The following is an 18,553-nucleotide window of genomic DNA, read 5'->3' on the forward strand; positions in this document are numbered from 1 at the left end:
ATTTTCCCCATCAATTCCTATGTATCATACTTAAATTCTTATCATTTGGCATTGAGTCTCCAGTCAGCCTCAGGTCATATGCAGAAGAAATTTTATCTAGAAGTGTTTAACTAAGTACATTGTTACCTCTGAATAGAATTGTAAAAATTAGTTTATTTGAGCTTTCTTAGTCTTCTTTGAAAGGTGAAAGAAGAATTCTATAATAATAAGATATAGGGAAAGGTAAAGTCTAATGAGAAAATTTGACAGAAATATAGGAATATAGGAAATGTAGGCCAACCAGAAGTACCTTTTGAAGGCAAAGGACATCTGTGCTTAATTCTGTCAAGGAAAGGAAGCAAACGAAAATAGGTATCATGGAGCAGTAGAAAAAGGTTGGGCCTGAGATTCAGGAAATTTAACTTCTAGTTCCAAAGCTGACTCAATTTTTAATAAATCACTGCAATTTTTTATTAGCCAGCTACTGCTGCAATAATACTGCATAACAAGCCACTCTAAAACTCAGTGGCTTATCAAATAAACATGTTGGCTCAAATTTGATTAGTTGAGGCTAATCTCAACTGGGCTTGGCTTACCTCCAAGCTGCAGAGAGGTCCAAGTGTATTTCACATATCTTTCACTCTCTTTTGTCCAGTGATTACCTGATGCAGGTTCTTTTTATGGCAAAATGCAGGATTCCAAGAGAGAAAGCCAAACCATACAAGCACATTTTAAGCCTCTGCTCATACCATCGTTGCTAACATTCTAGTAGTCAAAGCAAGCCACACGATCAAGCCCAAAAGCAAAGGGTAGATCCTTCTGCCCACTACAAAGCCAAGACAAAGGGGTGGAGTTGATGTTGCAACAGGGAGGGGAAACATTGAGACCCACAACTCAATCTACCAAAATTGCTCTAGGCCTTCGTTTCTGCTTCTGTTGGCCTTCCAATGAGGAAGCTGGCCTAGGTTAGTGGTTCTTAAACACCAGTCTAGTAACCAACTGCATCAAAGTCACTTAGAAAATCATTTAAAATATTAGATTCCTAGAGTTGAGTGGGATACTAAAAACTGTATTTTTCTATTGTCCCCCTTCAACCAGGTGATTCTGATGCACAATCTCAGGTATATGTCTCAAAAGCTATTTCCAATTTTTAAGTTAGTGACCAACTTAGCCCACCATAGAGTTTATCTGGGACTGCCCAATGTGCAAAGGTATGACATTGGATGACCTGCACAGGTGATCCTGCCTACCTGATACTGCAATTTAAATAATTTATAAGACCCAGATTCTCCCCTCCATCTTCCCACTATGTAGATTACCTCCCAGTAGATTAGGCAACTTATGTTTCCCATTGTTAACAGTTAACAACTGCTGTCCCCTTCTCCCCATGATGTAAGTCAGATTTTTCTGTATACTTCACATCCCTGAAGCAAACCTCTTGGCTGCTTAAGTGTCATATCTAGACAACAATGGGCATGCAATATTCTTTAGTCTCTTGCCTACAAAGAAATTTGTCTATTAAGCTAGATAATATTAAAATTCATAGTTTATGAATTATCATATTTTTCAATTAGAAGACAGACTAAAAAGGAAGTATCCAAATTGAGGTGAGAGGTAAAAGAGAGCTTCCTTTCCTGGGTCCTGCAAAAAGATAAATGTAGAAATAAATTTCTCATCTAATTATTCATTCCTGTTTATATATTCTTTAATGATATGTTTCCATGGTTACCAGTGTTGTTAAACGCTGCCTGTGTTTCATTTTGCTTTGATGCTATTTGAGGTAGTATGCCAGTAGGAGAGGTTCACTTTTAAATGAAAGATGTAATTGAGGCATGTATTTGATCCAAGGTTGAGTGTTCCCATGAAGGAGATAGTGACCGTGACATTATTTGCTGGTTGTATAGTTTTGTGTAGTTCTTCTATTGATGTTCTGTGAGTGCTGCAGGCATTAGAAAGGAAGGGAAGAAAGGAGGAGGGAGAGAGGGAAGAACCTGAACCATACACATATATAAATTAAAGTGTATATATTTTCCTACCTTTACACACACACACACACACACACATATATATATATATATAGAGAGAGAGAGAGAGAGAGACATTGATTTAACTGGACTGTCAAGTAGGTGAGGTTGCTTTTTACCACCCCATTCCTCTCTTCTCCTCATGCTATCCCCACTTCAACCCAACATGTACATGCCAACAGGCAGTTTTTTTTCAAAAATGGGTTGAGTATTCAATTGCTTTGCCTCAGTGTGAATTTCAGCCACAATGCCATCTCTCTGGAGGTTTTTTGCCTTTAAAGCCCCAACTCTCACTGAGATGGGCTTTATCACCTGCTGCCAACACAGTGTCAGGCATCCAGATCACACAAGAATTTGAGGGCAGTAATCCTTGCTAGTGCCTCAGAATATGCCCTGCAAGGGGCAGCATGCTTCACTTGCACATCAGCCTTCTCTGTACATTGATAATTAAGGCTTGTTAGAAAATTCGGGCATCAGAGCTGATACAATCCCCCCTTCTCAGGTGACTGAGGCAGGAGAATCACTGGAGTCCAGGAGTAGTTAGAAGCTATTGCAGTGGTCCCCAACCTTTTTGGTACCAGGGACCAGTTTTGTGAAAGACAATTTTTCAATAAATCAGGGTAGGGGGATGGTTTCAAGATGATTCAAGCACATTACACTTACTGTGCACTTTATTTTCATTACTATCATACTGTGATACATAATGAAATAATTATACAACTCACCATAATGTAGGATTAGTGGGAGCCCTGAGCTTGTTTCCCTGCAACTACACAGTCCCATCTGGGGATGATGGGAAACAGTGACAGATCATCAGGCATTAGATTCTCATAAGAAGCTCATAAACTAGATCCCTCGCCTGAGCAGTTCACAATAGGGTTCATGTTCCTATGAGAATCTAATGCCACTGTTGATCTGACAGGAGGTGGAGCTCAGGCGGTAATGCCAGCAATGGGGAGCAGCTGTAAATACAGACAAAGCTTCTCACCGGCCTGCCGCTCACCTTCTGCTATGTGGCCTGGTTGGGGATCTCTGAGCTATAGTAGGCTGTAACCACACCCGTGAATAGCCACTGCACTCCAGCCTGGGCAATATAATGAGACTCCATCACTATAAAAATAACAAATAAATAAACCAAAAAATTCAGACATCATTAAAAGCAAAACAATTAATCCTCAGTGACCCCTGAGTAATGTTTATTTTGTATCTTCTTCAGAAATGTCTATTTTTTCAAAATATTCCTGGTTCGGTGTTTCAGTATTATTAGTAGGTGACAGCAGAAGCCCACATCATTTAAATGCAGCTTTTTCGTTACCCTTTTTGCCTCCTAAATAGCGTTTGGGTTTCTGGTAGTTTTTATAGGAGGAAAAAAAAGTTACCTCCAAATTTCTTTTCATTTTCTCTCATATGAGAAAGATATGAGCTTAGAGATGTAAAGCAATTCAGGCCTTTCTTTCCTTTAACAAATTTAGGTCTAGATATTTGATTCCCAGGAGGCCTGTGGCTATTCTGCATGGTTTCCATGAGGTTACTTTATTTTCATAGAGACTTTGCCTTCCAGTCTAAATTTACAAACATGTTGATTCCTTCTTTGTGCTTGTTTGCATCTGAAAATCAAAACTTGTTATGAGCAAAACCAAATTTAGAGAGTTTTATGGTTATCTATTCTATTTTCCATAGATTTTTATGGGTTATTGATTTACAAGCTTGCAGAGAAATTGAGGTCACTTTTTTTTAGCAGCTGGAGATGTGTAATAACGATTCCATGAAATCATGAAATTTTTTAGGCTGTGTTCACCCAGGTATAAGATAATCTGCAAAGCTCAAAGCTTTTAATGTTTTTATTTATATTCAGTCATTGTTTTGGTGGTATTGCACACCAATTAAGATAAATTCTCCTCTTTTCTTGAATTCATATGATTGTATTTTCCTTGCTAATTTTTGAAGACTGCCTACTCTATCTGTACCTGGACTGAATCATTCTCTTTTTCATGGTAATTTTCTCTTTTCCAGATAATGAGACCTTGGCATTTCAAATGTCAGCCTTTAACATGTGGCATGATTTCGTTTTTCTCAGGATTATAAAGTAACTGCTAAGCTCACCTATTTTTATTCAAGAAAGCATAGGTGCTATTATATATATAGTGCAGCCTACACCAGGAACCAACAACCTATGAGGAACAATAACTTCCAGAAAACCTCAGAAGGATTCTTTCAAGCCCAAACCTAGAGGGATGGAAAATACCATCTTTAGCATGGCAAGCCTTCACTTCATTTATTATTTATTCTTCATCAGGTGGAGGTTGGCCTGCTGTAACATTCATATAAGATGCAAATCAGAGATGTAACCAGAGACTGGACAGATAACTTGTAAAGTATAGTGGCAGGTCTCTTGAAGTTAGCACTTTATCTCATTTCATTTAATATTATGTGAAGTTGTGATTTTTTCTTATCACAAAGCACACAGAAATATATATGTATATAATGTATGTGGATCTATATATTATACATGTATTTTGACAAGTCCATTGCATTTCTCACAGGCACAATTGTTTCACCTCTGAGACATTTTGATGTTAGGATGAAAGCATGGGAAGTCATGTATAGGAGGCCACCTGCCCCATAAAATTATCCTCCTGCGATCTGTTCTCTTTTAAAATATAAAGTCTTCTGGGAGAGGCCACAACCTGGAAGACATTAATTGCAGACAAAGAAATAATAAAGAAAGGGTTGGGTGCGGTGACTCACGCCTGTAATCCCAGCACTTTGGGAGGCCTAGGCGGGTGGATCACGAGGTCAAGAGATCGAGACCATCCTGGCCAACATGGTTAAACCCCATCTCTACTAAAAATACAAAAATTAGAAAATCACTTGAACCTAGGAGGCAGAGATTGCAGTGAGCCGAGATCGCACCATTGCACGCCAACCTGGTGACAGAGCAAGACTCTGTCTCAAAAAAAAAAAAAAAAAAGAAATAATAAAGAAAAATAAAAGGTGTCTGATTGCCAAGCAAAGCTGAAACTTATGTGAGAAAAGAAATTACAGGGAGGCAGGAGAGGACCAGGACAAACTGTGAGTAATATTTCCACAGCACAGTCATCCCTCTTACTAGATTCCAGATACACTCATTTCTCTTGATCTGCACACCACCAAGGTCATAGCTACTAGCTTCTAAGATGAACAATTCCCTTCTTAGAAGCCTCCATTAGAACTTTCTTCTTCCTGCGAAAGATTCTGCTTCTGCCCTCTGAAGCTTTGTGCAAGAACCTTTCATATATTTGGAATCCTATCTTAGTGCTGGACAGGACTGTAAACATCATTTACAAGTCAGCACAGCATAATGGCTCAGAGGAAGAGGCCCTAAGATGTAACTGATTTGAATCCCATCTCTGTCATGAAGTAGATGTGTGAACTACACCATGTTGTAGAAGCTCTATACAGACTGAGTTTTCCTCAACTATAAAATGGAGTAACAATGCTTGCTTTCCAGCATAGTTTTAGCAAATTAACAGAATAGTTTACCTACAGCACTTGGCCAATGCACAGTGAAGGCTCATTCGATAAATAAATGAGTTTTTCAGGTTTATCAGTAAGCCAAATAAAGTCTGCATAGAGAGAATCTGAGAACACTTTGCTACCTGATGACAGAAAGTTAGTCCTTGAACCTAAATCTTGTCTCCAGATGAAACGTCCTCAAATCTTTTTAACTTGTTCTCCAATATACACTTCTTCAAAGGTAACCCTGACCTTTCCACTCAAAGTCATCTCAAATAATAGCCCAAAAGACAAAACAAATTCTGAGTAGAAAAAGCAGTACAAGTTTGAGAACCAAGTCACCAGGTCTTTGTCTCAACCCTGCCATAAATTAGTTGTGTGTACTGGCAAGGCATACCCCACTTTAAAACCAATGGTCAAGAAATACAACAAAAAACAACATACAGTTAGGAATAGAAATACCTACCTTCATACAACTAAATGATATATAGAGATGAAATGTACAATGACAAAAAAGGGTCCCAAGCTGTGTTGACATTTACTACTGAACACAGAGGCTAAAGCTCATTGGTAATACCCAGTTGTCCTTAGGAAATAATTGCAGGTAATGTAGCTATTTATTTCTGCAATACCTTTTGGTGATTCATTTTAAGTCATCAAGAATAAAAGCTCTGTGGCATCCTAAAGAGTCTGGAGGCTGCTGAAACCCACACTTGTAACTCTGAGTTTCTTTCAGCTGGTGTTTCTCTAATGTGCAAGCAGAAAATTATTTGGGGTCTATAGAACACGAACATACTTAAAGTTCTATTTATAAGTTATATATGCTTTGCCATTAAATAAGCTAGACTGACCTAAGCACGTTATTATTTAAGCTCCCCTATCAAAACACCATACGTCTAATTTTTGTAAATGTTTCTCCTTGACACTGGCATGCTAGCTGATAACATGTCCTAAATCTAATGAGGGGCCAGTGGACAAAACAATCTTACTTGTGGCCAGTAGGTGTGAGTGATGAATATTCCATTTTGTGTCAGAATTCTTATAAAGAGGATCTTGATCTGGTTACGGTTTGATGTGGTCTGTTTGTTTCTCTGTGCTAGAGTCAAATTCTAGCTGTCTGTGGAGACAGAAATAGACAGTGATGGAAAAAGAAGAAGGGAATCAATGCTTGACTTTATTCTTCCAAGAATTTACAATCTAATTAAAAGAATAAAACGTTGCTCACCGTAGAAGAAAGATTGGCTTAGGGGACTTGGGCTGTCATCTTGCTTTCATTTCTGATTTTGTAACCTCAGAGGAATCACCAGTACTTACCAAGCTTTACGTTTAGTGATTATAAAATAATATTTTAGATCCTTTCCATCTCCTCAGTTCTATCTTGAAGGACCATGGAAATAACATTTTACTAAAAAATATAAATGATTAAAAGTTAATTCAGGGTAAATGTTAGGCCTTAAGTGCAGAAGTTAGTTAATGGATGCATCACACGTAATGAAAACTCTAACCCTAACCATAGTGAATGGTAGACAGTAGCTCAAATAATATATTTATACAATTACATGCATGTGTACATACATATATGTGTTCTAGAATTCTATAGCAGTAACACACTACAAAACTAAATTAAATACTTTAAATTTAATATTATATTTATTATGACTATTTTTAAACAGAAAGGGTTGCAAAGTAGAGAATTCAAAAAAGCTATATAAAAGTCCGTTTCCCTTGCTACAAATAACCTGTTTACATAATTTTTAGTGATTTCTAAATAATGCAAATAAAATTTAAATATTTTTATTTAAACTGCATGAAATATTTATAACTTTCACATCACTGGACTGACAGAGGTAATGGCAAAGCTGCCAAATATTCTTTTATATTAAGAAAAAATGAAACTTAAAGTGAATGTTCTTTCATAAAATAGCTTCCATAAATCCAGGGTAATATTTCAGAATCAAAATGTTGATCACTGCAGCAGGGACAATCAATCAATTATTACATATTCTATTCTGACACTCCATTATATTAAAATCATCATACAAATGTAAATCTTGACTGTTACATAAATGATACAGTGATTGTGTTTATAGGGTTGTCTCAAGGTAACATATTTATGAAAATCTATTTTTAAAGTCAATTCTAAATTTCAAGAAAATTGAAATCTTCCAATTTAAACCAATATGTATATTTTAAAAACTGAATTTGAAAAACGTTGCTCACAAAATTTTATTTTTCCATTTTCTAGAAAATTATTATCATCATTTAAAATTGCATTATTATTAATGTAATAACAAAGAGCGTTATTAGCCATTAAATACTAAAGGTACCTATCTCGATCATTTATAGCTTGCAAGTATAGTACTGCTTCCTTTGAATGTAATAATGTTAACTCTGAAAATAAAACAATAAAACTGTAGTATTCAATCACTAGTAATACCTACCTAGATGGATTTTATGAGGACTAAAGGAAATAGCCTATATAAAAACATTTATCACACTGCTAAATGAAAGGTTGTTGTTTCATCTCTTTAAATGCCATGTTTTTCTTTACTTTTCAAAATAATACACAAGTCTTAGTAGATAAAAAGGGATTATGAGAGAGATTCCAAGTTTTATTTATTAGTATTGGTGTGTTAGGGTAGGCTACCGTAACAACCCCAAATTTCAGAAACTTAAAACAACAAAACAATAAATTTGATTTCTCACTCGTAGTGCAACATGGGTGTTTCTGGTTGGATCTACTCTAATCAGCAACTTGGGAACTGACACTGCTTCCACTCTGTAGTGCCATCTTCCTTCCCACCTGTGAGTCCTCTCTGTTTTTGTTTGTTTGTTTGTTTGTTTGTTTGTTTTTGAAACAGAGTCTCACTCTGTTACCCAGGCTGAAGTGCAGTGGCCACAATCTCAGCTCCTGCAACCTCCACTTCCTGGGCTCAAGCAATTCTCCTGCCTCAGCCTCCCAAGTAGCTGGTATTACAGGCGCCCACCACCACGTCTGGCTAATTTTCATACTTTTATTTGAGACAGGGTTTCACTATGTTGGCCAGGCTGGTTTCAAACTCCTGGCCTCAAAGGATCTGCCTGCCTTGGCCTTCCAAAGTGCTGGGATTACAGGCATGAGCCACCACGCCCAGCTGAGTCCTCTTTCTTAAGGCAGCCTGACAGGAAAAGAAAATAGAGGATTATGCTAGGCAGAGTTTCGTGGGCCTGGCCTGAAGAAAGTTAATGTCTCTCCCGCCTCCATTCCATTGGTCCACATTCTGCCATGATTCACTGTAAGGGAGTCTGGAAAATGCCTATTATGTGCCTGTGAGGTAAAGTCATAATTTTCAAAAAAGAAAGTGAAATACAATATTAGATACCCTAATTCTAAATTCTATAGAATTTTTTAAAGTCATTTAATAAGTCCTTAGATGGCCGGCCATGGTGGCTCACGCCTGTAATCCAGTACTTTGGGAAGCTGAGGCAGAAGGATCACCTGAGGTCAGGAGTTCAAGACTAGCCTGACTAACAAGGTGAAACCCCATCTCTACTAAAAATACAAAAATTGGCCGGGCATGGTGGCAGGCACCTGTAGTCCCAGCTACTCAGGAGGCTGAGTTGGGAGAATCGCTTGAATCCCGGAGTGGGAGGTTGAGGTGAGCCAAGATCGCACCACTGCACTCCAGCCTGGGTGACAGAGCAAGACTACATCTCAAAAAAAAAAAAAAGCCCTTAGCAAAGTCACTTAAACCTCTCCAAATCTCAAGAAATTGGGCTGGAAGATTCCTAATGTTCCTTCTAGATATAATCTTCTAAATAAATCAGTTTACTCTGATTATGGTCAACCCTAAGACTGGAAGCAATAAAGGAATAATTTGATGATAGTCTATAATAATCATCACCACATTTTCTAATTTTAAGTGACAAGTTTCCCTCTTACTAAACCACTTTCACCAAGCATGTAGTTCAAAAGTTAAATTTACCCAACTCCTCCAGAAGGAAGGAAGGGAAGGAAGGGAAAAAAAGGGAAAGAAAGAGAGGAAGAGAGGGAAGGAGGGAGGGAGGGCACCACGAGGTCAGAAGATCGAGACCATTCTGGCTAACACGGTGAAACCTCGTCTCTACTAAAAATACAAAAAACCAGCCGGGCGAGGCGGTGGGCGCCTGTAGTCCCAGCTACTCCGGAGGCGGAGGCGGGAGAATAGTGTGAACCCGGGAGGCGGAGCTTGCAGTGAACCGAGATCTGGCCACTGCACTCCAGCCTGGGTGACAAAGCGAGAAGCTGTCTAAAAAGAAAAGAAAAAAAAGAAAGAAGGGAAGAAAGAGAGGGAGAGAGAGGAGGGGAGGGGAGGGGAGGGGAGGGGAGGGGAAGGAAGGGGAGGGGAGAAAAGAAGAACAGAAAGAAAAGAAAGTTACATAATTCTACCATCCCAAAAATGTTTGAGGTTTATAGTTTCTGCCAGCTTAATTCTGGCTACGTTGAGTGCTCTTAAAATTTTACCAGGAAGAATCGGCCCTCTTAAGTTTAGATAAGGGAGACAAATTTTGTTTCTTTCTTTTTTGCTGGTCATGTTTCCCTCTACTTTTGTTGCTTTTCTTTTCCTCTGGATGGAATATCTCTCCTTTCTCTCCCGTGGTCTCTCTTGTACAGTCATCCTGGACAAGTTGATTTCTAAGGTAGCAAGGGGTTCTTTTTACTAAGCTACAGTACAAAGAGAAATTATTATAAGTTACTGTTTGTAGAGAAAATGAGCTGCCCACATACACTCTTGGTTTTTGTAACTTGGCTTTAAAACTTGATAAATGTGAGAGTAACAATAGAGAGTTATTAACTCCCAAATGTAAACACTTAATTTCACAGCTTATTTTTGAGTAACAGCAGAGAAAACATAATTAACAGCAATGTACATTTAACAACAGGGCACAAGGACTGATTGTTTTCTCCATTCTCTGCACACGTGCAACATTTACTGACATCAGAGAAGTTCACAGGTCCAGAAAGAATGATTCAATTACAGAATATTTATGTCAAATTAAGAAGTATCATTTGAAATCTGCTTCCATTTTAAGTATAGCTTATTTTTTACAACCAGAAATTCCTTGTCTGGTCTCTTCCTTTATTTGCAAAATCAAGGAAAATCTTTGTTTATAAAAAGTAAATTAAAATCTATCTTTTATATTTTAATGTCTATGATTATATCAAATCATTCTAGTTTTTAAGTATAATTTTTTAATTTACACATATTAGACTCTTTAAAAAGACAAGTCTAACTCTAAATTGCCAAATTATTACCATCACAAAATGAAAATTTAATCTTTGGTGTCTAAACACAAACGGTCAAAAAAAAATCCTACTATTTTAATTAAACACAAAGGCTAAGTTTTTTCTAGATTATTTCACTAGTTAGTTATTCAATGATGCTATTCAATACCAATAATGCTAAAATATATATGTTATATATGTTATATATATGTTATATTACTCTATTTCTTTACAACAGTAACGTAGGATACGCTCACAGCCTCAAGATTGTCTGTCTCTAGAAGAATAAGAAATATTAGTACATTAAAACACAAAAGGATGTTTCAGGATCCGATGCAAGGGTCATCTGTATTCTCATTTCTACTCTATGTTGTACTATTTCTTCCTGGGGCTATAATAATTTCCTTTAAGAAACATCTCCATGGAGAATACAATTTCTATTTGTAAATTACATACTCTCTATTTACTCACCCACTTCCTTACCCATCATCTTCAGGTTGGAGGGCAGAATCCATGGAAGAACCCATCTCTATTGGTTCTCAGTGGAGAAAGAGGGAGGCCACTCTCCAGCGCATACCCTCCTAAGTGAGAGCCCTGTTAAGGCCCAAAGGCAACGCCTTGAGCATTAAGCCAAGAGTACAGATCCTTCAACGAGCAGATCAAGCTGCCACATGAAAACCTACACTTCTGCCACTTTTTAAAAAGCTGGTGTAGGTTCTTGGGCACGAGTCTTACCATCCCCACTGTGAGATGGCTTCGCCAAGCTACCCTGCCAGCAGTCACTTAAGCTGCCAGCAGTTGGAAAAGAAATGGGGTGGAGAGAGTGTTTTCTTCTATCCTGGCCTGACTAGGATATCGCTAATGTCTTTCTGGAAGCAAACTGGAGGATTAGGTACCTTTGCTAAATTTTTTAATCCAGAAATTAAAGCAAAATACCCTTCAGCAAGATATTCAGAGACCATCAGAAAGCTGTTTATGAGTTAGAAACTGTTACGGGCTGAATTGTATGCCTCCAAAATTCATCTGTTGAAGTCCTAACCCCTAGTACCTCATAGTGAGACTACATTCCATTAGCCCACACTCAGCCACAGTTGGAGACAGAATCTTTAAACAGGTAATTACATTAAAATGAGGGCTTTAGAGTGAACCCTAATCCAACATGAGTGCATGCTTATAAAAAGAGAAAATTAGAACACACACAAACACACATGCGCGCACACACACACACAGAGGAATGACCATGTGAAGACACGGGGAAAGACAGCCATCTACAAGCCAAGTAGAGAGACCCTCAGAAGAAACCAACCCTGCTGACACCACAGTCTTGGACTTCCTGTCTCCAGAACTGTGAGAAAATAAATTTCTGTTGTTTAAGCCACCCAGTCGGTAGTACTTTTTTGTAGCAACCCTAGGAGACTGATACGGGAACCAAAAGCTTACAAAGGCAGTAAAGTCAGCCATGACCTTAGAGCTGAGGTCTAGAGCAGCTTTCGTCCTTGGCACATCACTGCACACATGCCTGTGCAACCACACGCCTGATGGTCTGGACAGGCCATCCCAGAATCAGTTCCAGCAGTGAACATAGGTAAGCACCAAACTGGAGGAATTATTCCTCCTCCTCAGTATAAAGGATCTTCATTTTTGCTGAAGGACTAATACTTGGTGCCTAAACACCTTATTTGAATTCCTAATCCACAACTCAATCCCAGACCTGCTGCCTGCATTATCCCCAGTAGCCTTCCAAAGCTGGCATCCAGGTCTCCACATTCAGCAATTCCTTGTCTTGTCTCTTCCTTTATTTGCCATGCACTCCATCACTAACTCCATCTGAGGGCTGGCTCCGGGTTTGGAAGAACTGCTATGTATTTTCTGTTCCCCATTCAGTTCCTTGAACTTGAACAGGACAATGTTGAAGGCAATGTAAGTTCTAGCATTCAATTATCCAATAATTTGTTGAATTTCATTGAGAAATTTGTCCACTAATTTTTACATAATTTTAAAGCTAATCTCAGAGAAAGGAAGACCCTTTGCATCCAGAAAATTATTGCAAAGCTGCTCTTTTAAAAGCAATGTAGATGATCATAGAGGCATTCGAAGTCACTAAGAAATGAAGTAAGCAATGAACAAGTTTATTTGGACTTCTCAGTTTAAAATCAACTCCTTGTTGCTTTTATTATCAATGGAAAACTTGTTTTCAAAATACTATGATGGTAATAATGTAAATTGTTGTTTGTTAAATGGTTTTTTCTCTGTTGAAAAGCTTATATCTATTGTTTTTCCTTATTGTTTGTTGGCACCTTATTTGTCTGGAAGAATTTCATTCCTATAAATAAAAATGGATTGTTTTATAATATGCTTTTATGCCATATTAAAAAACTGAGGTAACCATAGACACTTCCACATTTTATTCAATTTGCAAGCCTCATTAGAAGGAAAAGTTGTAGGAAAGGAATAAATTCCTTTTAAAACTTCACATAACTTTCTTTTAGGTCTGTTACAAATAGTAATGGACCTATTTAAAACAGGAAGCTGAGGATGATGGCTGGGCTTTATCAAGAATGGTACATGAGCAAAAATAATGTAAAGAAATTCTTAAATAGCCAAAACCATCCTAAACTGCTCTTGTGATCTGGAGGGAAGGGAAGCTTTTCTAGGAGGAAGCTGAGGAAGGATATTTTTAATTCCAAAAGGCTTTCCCAGGTATTGGAAAAAGAAAACAAAAAATACCATCTGTCTAGTTCGCCGTGTTATTTACAGAATATACTTTAGATATTTAATTTATTTTTTAAAAGAAATCTCTCCATATACAAATTGCTCACCAATGTCTGCTCAAGAGTAAGTTAATTATGTCAGACTTAAGAATTTGACTTTTAAAATCAAGTAAAAAAAATGACACCTTAGGAAATAGAATTTATATTTTTATCTTAAAACAAGCTCAGTTTAGAGGTGCCTGTTTACAAACTTCCTTCATTTAATTGGTTTTCTTAATATGAAATAGTATTTCCAGAACTAATTAAAATTTTGTTCTAATGAATATTCAAGACCAAAATATGTTATCTTTGCAGTACAGTATATAGATTTTTAAGTCATCCATAAAGGTAATTATATTTTTTACATTCTTAAAAAGTCATGTATTGTTATTGATGCCAAATGGGTTGTTTGTTTCATCTTAGGCCATGATTGAGGAAGCCATCACCAGAGCTGAATCTTTCTCAGTTATGTACACACCATTTGCGACAAAAATAAGAGCTGATAAAATAGAAAAAGTAAAAGATGTTTTCACAAAAACTCATCCTGCATATGCAGAGTATATCTACACAGGTAAGATTCAATATCTTCGAGTTATCAGCTGATATTTTGTTTCCAATAAAACAAATACAGGGTTCTTTCTGGTTTATTAGTTTATTGCTTCTGTTTTAGGAGTATGCTGTTTTAATCTGATGATTTGAAATGGAAAGTAATTTATAAGGTTTTAATAGGGCTAGCCTTATAGTTCTAGCACAATATTCCTTGTACTTTCTTTCTATATTTTAAGAAGTAGGGATAAAACCTAGAAAATCTAACATTTAAAAAAATGGAGGAATGACCTGTGGTAAAATGCTATCTTTCCCTTTATCCTTTATTGGTAAAGGATAATCAGATGATTATAGTATTTTCCTGCTGATGGATTATTTTTCCAGTCCCTACTATTTTTACTTTTTCCCCCATCTATCTCATACCTCAAACCTTCTCTCCTTATGCTCTTGAATCACTGGTATTCAAATGAGATCTGGAGAGCTAAGGGTCCCACAGAGGACACAACCACTGGTATGATGTTTTTTCCCTTTTTCATCTTTGGAAATCACTTGTTCTCATTCATTTATGCAAAAAATATTTTGTACTACCTACTGTGCATCAAATGTTATTTTAGTTTAAGGGGAGGATTTTTTTTGGCACTAAATTAGGAACTACTCGACAATGACCCCCGTGTTAAGAAAATCTCTAAATGCATACACCTGATATTGCATCCTTCTATTCAGGCCCCTTCATCCCTTCTCTCAGAACTTTGGGGCTGAGTCACTGAATTATAATGTTAATAATATACTCTATCATTGATCACACTTAAGGCGCCAGACACTCTGCATTCATTATCTCTTGTTATTCCCATAATCCATGAGATAAGGTGCTTCCCATTTAGGAACAAGAAAACAGTAACCAGAGAAGACACATAGCTTTTCCAAAGATGCACAGCAAATTAGACAGGCCTTGGATGTGAACCCATGAACATGCCATCAAGCTACACTATTTCCATGTGACAAAAACATTAAATGTGGGTCCTATGGATTTCATATTTTTCTCCACATTCCCTCTTGCTCTTCAGAAGAAAGATGTTAAATAAATCCCACTAGTGATGACTGAATAGTAAATCCCTAAGGAAAAATGGTAATTTGAGGGCAGAGAAAGGGAAGAGAAGAAGGCACAATACAGGCCATAGTAACCATTTGTGCTGATTGAGCATTTCATAAGAAAGTAGGTTAAAAAAAAGTCTTCAAACTCATATTTTTTTGTTAATTGCTACAAATTATTCATTACTCTTATGGATATTTAAAGGATTTTTTGGAGGGCATACACTAGCAGCACATAAAAGTCATATCTACCTAGCATTATGGAAAAATGAGTCCGATTCAGTTATTTCCATTTCCACCCCCAGATCCATTGGTAATGAAGAGAAATTCATTGAGGAGATCACCAGTTTGCCAATTTCTCTTCTGGTAGAATAAATTTAGTTATATTTAACCTATTTCACAGAGCAGTCATGAAGATTAATTAATAGTTCAGAAGCACCACTGCCAAGAGTTTAAAAACAATAATAACATTAATGAGCCAGACTCATGTCTCGTGTAATTCCATCAAACCTGTTATCAAGATGAATTATGATCTGTTGGCAAGACGATTCATGCTAAAGAATCTTACACTTTGGGAGAGAAGATAATTATAAGTTACTAATGATTGTTTCTATTATTTTATAATTACTAACTGCTAGAGTATGCTAGTGCTATATGAGAATCTTGATAGAAAAGACAGCTTCTGGAGGAGGAACGTGAGGTAGAGAAAGGAGTCTAGAATTTAAGTTTCACTGGGACTGATAAAGTTCTTTGCTCTGTGGAAATTGTGCTTTGGCTTAACAATGCTACTGCATTGGTGACATTACTTACCTCTGTTGCAAATTATTAAAGGGTTTCCCCAAAGCCATTGCTGGAATAATGGTGAAACAACTGTTACTAACCGTATGTGCACAGTCTCGGAGGTATAACTCTTTCCCCTAGGCAATTCCAAGGTGGCTGAGGGCACACAGCATGGGAAGAGGAAAGGTCAGGTGTTATTTTTAGCTCTGGATGCTTCTCCCAGAAGATGCAGAGAGGTATTTAGAGCTGTATCAGTAGCCAAAGGTAATAACTAAGAAGTAAGTAACATAAAGACAGATAGGGCCTAGAAGAGTAGACACTTTGTTTTCTTGGCAGTTTCCAAAAACCAGAATCCTCTGATATCTTTTGGCTGTGTCTCCACCCAAATCTCTTCCTGAATTGTAATAACCCCCAAATGTCAAAGGCATGGCCAGGTGGAGATAATTGAATCATGGGGGCAGTTTTCCCTATACTGTTCTCATGGTAGTAAATAAGTCTCACAAGATCTGATGGTTTTATAAATGGGAGTTCCCCTGCACAAGTTCTCTTGCCTGCTGCCATGTAAGATGTGACTTTCTTCCTCCTTTGCCTTCCACCATGATTGTGAGGCCTCCCCAGCCAGTGGAACTGTGAGTCAATTAAACTTCTTTCCTTTATAAATTATCCAGTCTTATGTGTGTCTTTATTAGCAGCATGAGAACAAACTACTGCATCCTCCTATTATCAGCCTTGTAGATAGAATTTAAGAAGCTTCTATCCTGATGGAAATTTATTCAGCTGTTTATTGTAACATGTGTTCATGCAACCAGTATGACTACACAGTCACACAGTAGATGTGTGCAAACATAAGAGTCTATACATTTTACCTACCTATTTTCTTCTTTGCTCTGCCCAGAGCCAAAATATATTCTGTCTCATCCCAGGGCACTCCATATAATCCAGTCATTTCTAAAATTAGTCTATCTTTAGAACCTATCTAACCACATTCACCAGTTTCCTTCTCCTTTTCATGGGTTTTTCTTCTCCCTGTGGTCTGGTTTAGCTTTCGTAGACCTCAAGCATACCCCATGTCCAAAAGGATCAGTGAACACATGAGGGAGACATCCTCTTCTCAATCTGTAGCAGGCTGGTACAGCTGCTTATCAGATGGCTGGTGGTACTTGAGATCAGCTCTGGTGTCTTGAAGAGGACCTCATGGATTCATTTATGTGGCCCATTAAGTGACTCAAGACACCTACATGGATTCTCCATTCTGTTTATTGGTGTAGTTGCTTCTTCATATGTACACCAACCACCCTTACCATACCAGTTGGCCCAAACTAGAGCCACTCTCTGAGATTTCCTCTTACTGCTGGACTGCTGACTTGTGAACCCAGCCATTTTCTAAGTCTTACTCAATAAATCCCCTCCATTCCAGAGGAGACTGGAAGTCATCGTAGCCCTCTCTTCAACTGGCTATGTTACTCTGCCATTTTTCCCTTGCTGCATGCTCCAGCAAGCCAGGACCCTTAGGACAAGAAGAGGGTCTACAATGGAGATTGGGGTGGGGGTGGGGGTGAGGGCGGTTGTTCATCTATTTATTTATTCAGCGAACATTTATTTACACAGTACTCTAGGTGGTGCTGAGAATATACCTGCTCCTAAGAAAGGATCCGACTTTAGTAACTTATACTTCAGCATGAATATTTGACTATATTTTTCCCTTTTCCCAGAGAAAATTTTCATCTAAAACCAAAGCTCTAATTGTGGAATAGAAGGCTGACTGTAATTAAAAGAATTAGGTAGGATAAATAGAGCAGTTTGAGAATAGAGGTTGTTGCCACTTAATATCGCAAAAACTGGCTAGTTGTTTACCAAACTGTTTTATATTTATTTATTTATTTATTTGTTTGTTTATTTATTTATTTATTTATTTTGAGATGGAGTGTCACTCTGTCACCAGACTGGAGTGCAGTGGCATGATCTCAGCTCACTGCAACTGCCGCCTCACGGGTTCAAGCAATTCTCCTGCCTCAGCCTCCCAAGTAGTTGGGACTACAGGTGCACGCCACCACACCCAGCTAATTTTTGCATTTTTAGTAGAGACGGGGTTTCACCATATTGGCCAGGATGGTCTCTATCTCCTGACCTCATGATCCTCCCACCTTGGCCTCCCAAAGTGCTGGGATTACAGGCATGAGCCACCGTGCCCAGCCGAAACTGTTTTCTTTTTACCTCGGTCATAAATCTAGAATCCATTTCCAGCCTCCCTTCCAGTTAGATGAAGATTTCTGACTGAGTAATGGTCAAGGGAAAACGGACAGATATAATATATGTCACATCCAGGCCTGACCCATAAAGCCCCCCTATGTAAAACTGTCTTTCCCCATCCACTGGCTGAGTAGAGAGAAGCATGGAAAGGGGCTGCAAAACAAAAGGAGCTAGATTCCTGAATGTCTGTGTAGATAGTCACCCTCTGAACACTCTGAATACCCACATGAACAAAAAACACAGTTATCTCTCTTTAGACCACTGAAATTTGGAGTTTCTTTGTTAAATCTGGTAACTTTAACATCTTTATCTGCCCTGCATCATAACAAGTAGGCAGCTTCCTACTCCAACTACAGTGTATACAACAAGTTTTTGCTAACTCGATCAAATAAACA

At 37.8% G+C, this 18,553-nt stretch overlaps 1 protein-coding gene across 1 annotated transcript in view; it reads left to right on the forward strand.

The window, feature by feature from the left end:
- SPATA16 (spermatogenesis associated 16) overlaps nucleotides 1–18,553 on the forward strand; it is a 254,511-nt gene that overhangs the window by 173,314 nt on the left and 62,644 nt on the right. Inside the window, exon 6 of the mRNA XM_003894819.5 lies at nucleotides 13,917–14,064. Within this exon, the coding sequence (XP_003894868.4) occupies nucleotides 13,917–14,064 (148 nt within the window). The remainder of the gene's footprint in view (nucleotides 1–13,916; nucleotides 14,065–18,553) is intronic.

This window comes from Papio anubis, chromosome 2, assembly GCF_008728515.1.
Source record: "Papio anubis isolate 15944 chromosome 2, Panubis1.0, whole genome shotgun sequence".
Taxonomy (NCBI): domain Eukaryota; kingdom Metazoa; phylum Chordata; class Mammalia; order Primates; family Cercopithecidae; genus Papio; species Papio anubis.